Raw genomic sequence first — 4328 nt, forward strand, 5'->3', positions numbered from 1 at the left:
TCCCATATGGCTAACCATGGTTCAAGTCCTGGACCTGGTGGTTCGCTTTCTCTCTCTGTCCCTCTCTGGTCAAATAAATAAATAAAGTAAAATAAAATAATTACTAAAAAAAGAGAAAAGAATCCATCTTACGTGTTTATCTGGCTACCCAGGTGGAAATGAAAGATGCAATAGACATACATAAATGTAATTGAAAATCTTAGCTTGAACTTCAGAGAAATCGAAAATCTTCTAAGTGTCCTAAGTGGGTGTCTGCACATAACAATGTCAAGTATTTGTTTAATACATAAAAAAAGATCAGTCATTCAAAAAACCAAGAACACTTGCCTTTTATGCGAATGGGCACCATCCAGTTTTCTGGGAGCGTGGCAGGGACAAACAGCAGAAGCAGGGGGTTCTGTTTTCTCTATGCCTTTCCTTAGAGAGTGTGACAGGTGTTCTTCTCCTGCTACCTGTGTATTTGCCCACTCCATTCTTGCTTCATGGCTTGGCCTTTGACTGTCTTTGGTTCCCTCTAGTGCTTGGCTCCTGTGCCTCTCTGGACAACCGGTAAGTCCTTTCACTTTCGGAGTCTGGAATTATACCAGTAGCTGCCTCAGAAGGCTTGGGCCTCTGGTCTTGGACTGAGAATTGTACCATGGACTTCCCTGGATTTGAGTCTTTAGGCTACTTCTCCAGTCTGTAAATGAACTGTTGTGAACTTCTCTACCTGTGATCATGTGAGGTAGTTCCCATGATAAATCTCCTCTTTCATATATATTTATTCTGTTGGTTCCGTTTCTTTGGAGAACGCTGACCCATGCAAATCACTTTTGCCTCCTAGAAATCCTATCATTACTGAAGAATTGAAAGTTCAACACATGGTATCAACCCAAATGTCCTAGAATACATGAATGGATTGCATAAGTGTGGCACATATATACTACGGACACTACTCAGCCATAAAAAACAAAGAGACCCTGGCATTTGATAGAAAGTGGGTGAATATAGAAGACTTAATGCTGAGTGAAGCAAGTCAGACTATGGAAGAGAAGCATTGGATGTCCCCACTTAATATATACTGAATGTCTGCACTCTATGACAGAAACTGAAAAATTAGAAGGTATGTAGAGCAACTGTAGATACAAGAGACTATGTGAGGGTGGGGAGGAGGTAGGAGGGAGGGAATCAAAGAAGGAAGAAGGAAGCAAACTATTTAATGAACACAAATGAAAAATTATCTGCTGATGATAATGTATATGATATTATCTTTGACTGGACTAATATACAGGGTATTTTTGCGTGGTAAATCCAGTTTGTATGCTGTAAAGATGTATAGTGATTGAACATAAAAAATAAGAAAAAATAAAAAGAGAGAGAGAGAGAGAGAGAGAGGGAGAGAGAGAGAGAGAGTGTTTTGCTATGGGGATGGTGCAATGGCTGAAAAAGATAGAGACAGAAAGTGAGAAATCACCCCTGGGGGGATGGCCACAGTGCAATCCCTTCTCCATTCTCTTCTTGGGATTTTGGGCACATGCACACACACGTCCAGCGTGAATTTTAAGCTGCCAGGTCTGGGACTCAAACTGTGGTGGACTACATAGGAGTCCAGCAACACGACCATTGCACCACCCACTAGCCCTAGAGATTGGTATTCTTGAGCTCAGGTGCCAACGGTATGGGTCGTTACTCACGCAGATGCCCTTGGGATCTCATGCTCATCTAGGATCTTCCTTGTTGACATGATTCCTACTATTCATGATCCCTGCCAACTCACCTGGGGGGCTTAGGTGAAGCCTGGGGCTGATACAGAAACAGAACCAATCTCCTCCTTCTCTGTTTCTCATAGAAGAATAAGAACAGAACCTTCTCAAAGAAATGACCTACCGGAGGAATGAGATCCTCCAGCAATTAAAGCAGGGGGGAAAAAGAACCTAAAAGTGAGTGGAGGCATGGAAGGCCCAGATTGAGGAAGCAGGGTTCCTCATCATAACCAATATCCGGTGGGACATCCCTACATAGAAGGGGGACAGCTCCCATAGAAAGGCCACCAAAGACAGGGACCTGCTCTGCACTGGCTGAGTTATTCTTGTCATTAGGCTTGAGGACTAGATCCCAGGCTTCTTGTTCAATCATGGCCTTTTGCCTTGCTTGCAAATCTCCTGGGATCATTGTCCAAAATGCAGTTTCTTGGCCCTTATTGCCAGAGGTTTTTAACAAGTATTCCAGTGAATGTGAAAGTCATGATCTTCAACTCTTTTTCTAGAAATAACTGGGAGCCTTCTCTGCTGCATATTCTTTTATGTCATCAACCAGCACTACAATGGTTAATGTTGCCTGTCTATACATGAGGAGAACAGGCTTGAGAAGGGTAATGAAATTCTCTATTTCTGCATCCTTGGTATGTGTGGAGCTGGCATTTAAATCTTAGATAACTTCTGCTGAAGCTATGGTTTACCCCTCTATTTTTTAAAGCTTTTTTTTTTTTTTCCCAGAGAGAAAGACATGGAGACAGAGAGACAGGCAGAGTCACCATGCTGTGATCCATCTCCACTCTCAGCTAGCCTGGATCACAGGTACATGCATGGGTACCTGGTATGCTCAGGGAGGTCCTGGGAGGTGAATCCAGTACCTTCACATGTGAGTCCAATTGTGCCAGCCCTGAACCTGCACCGGGACCCATTGCTGTGCTTTTATTGCTTCACCACTGAGCAAGGGTAGGATGTGGTTGGAAAGGTGGTAGGGAACGGAAGGCACTGGTAGACGTGAGTTATCCCTTGTGACTGTTGCTTACTCATTTGACAATATGTATTGGACCCTTTAAATGGCAGGCTCTTGAGGAGGAAATGGGGACATAAATGAAGAAGCAGTCGTCCCTGTTCTCAAGAAGCTCACCTCTGGCGCGGCAACATGATGTTTTATAGATAATTACATGAGTACATTTTATTTGTGGTTATGATAAGTATTAATTTGGTCCCTTTGTGTTTCTGATCCCATCATATCAGTCAGTGACTGAAAACTGACTATACATAGGAGGCCTATAGCACTGTGGTAAAAATTTTCTTCAGGAAAGATCCTTCTGATATTTTTGTTTTAAAACTGGAAATAGGCATGTTTGATCCAATGTCTTCTGAAGACAGGATGTCAGTTCTTGGAGGTGATCAGGGGCTTTAGACAGGGAAGATCAGGCCAAGGCTTGTGAGGTGTCTCTGCTGCCACCTAGTGGTGAGGAACTTGGAAAAATCTTTTGGTCTTTTTGGGCATGGGTTTCCTCATTAATAGTTTAAGGTTTAATGGTAAGTGAAATAACCCCACTGTGAAAGGCAAACACTGTATGTCCCCTCTCTATACTGAATGTTGAACTCTATGGAAGAAAAGAAGATATTCAAAGACAAAAAGGCAGAGAGAACAATGTACAATAGATACCAGAGACTGTAGGGGAGGGAGGTGGAGGGTGGCTGGTGGGAGGGAGGGGCTCAGGAAGAAGAAGAATTTGAGGTTCTTTGTTGATAATGTGTATTTGGTGATATTCTTAATTTGACTATCATACATTGCACACGTGCTTGGACAAGCCATACCACATACCATAAAAATGTAAATAAGAATTATAAAATAAAATAAAATCTTGAGAATAGTTTAAGGTCTGCTACTGCACTTCTCTGAGAGTTCTTTCTACCCAGTTTCCCTATGTGCATGAGGATGGAGAGTGTTCTGATGTGCCCTGGAACTGCAGCCGAGCCCTGGCTTTGGTCCTTATAGTATTTGTTCCCTGCAGGAGCCAGAACCGAGTCTATATCCTGAGAACCCAGAACCAAGGGTGCAGATGAAACCACATAGAGAAGGGGGTTAAGAGGTATTGATGTCTAACATGAATTAGGAGTAAGGAAAAGCAACAGCTGTCCCAGTGAGAGAATAAGCCAACTTAAAAATGTAAGGCAGTTTGCCAGCCAGATTGCATGGCGGTTAAGATGGTTGGATCTCACATGGCCGACTGCACAGTTCAAGTCCTGGACCTGGCATCTTGGACAATACACCAGGTATGTGTGCATGCATGTCCAAAATCCCAAGAGGAGAATGGAAAGGAAGGGATTGTGACATGGCTATCCATTTCAGGGGTGATTTCTTTCTATCTCTCCATCTCTGTCTTTCTCTCTGGTGAATGCATCTGCTCGATAAGAAAAATTTTAAAAAATAAATAAAAGTAAGGCAGCAAGAATAATTTTGAGACAACAGGACAGAAGTAATTTTTCAACACTGGGGCTGGCAGGTGGCATGGTGGTTAAAGGTGCTAGACTCTCATATGGCTGATCATGGTTAAAGTCCAGGACTTGGCGGCTTGCTTTTTCTCT

The 4328-nt window shown here is 42.9% G+C and overlaps 1 protein-coding gene across 1 annotated transcript in view; it reads left to right on the forward strand.

Moving 5' to 3' along the window:
* LOC102495087 (putative neuroblastoma breakpoint family member 7) overlaps positions 1-4328 on the forward strand; it is a 27412-nt gene that overhangs the window by 3141 nt on the left and 19943 nt on the right. The window contains exon 3 of the mRNA XM_027774554.1: positions 519-549. Within this exon, the coding sequence (XP_027630355.1) occupies positions 519-549 (31 nt within the window). The remainder of the gene's footprint in view (positions 1-518; positions 550-4328) is intronic.

Source organism: Tupaia chinensis, unplaced genomic scaffold (assembly GCF_000334495.1).
Source record: "Tupaia chinensis unplaced genomic scaffold, TupChi_1.0 Scaffold000047_1, whole genome shotgun sequence".
Lineage (NCBI taxonomy): Eukaryota > Metazoa > Chordata > Mammalia > Scandentia > Tupaiidae > Tupaia > Tupaia belangeri.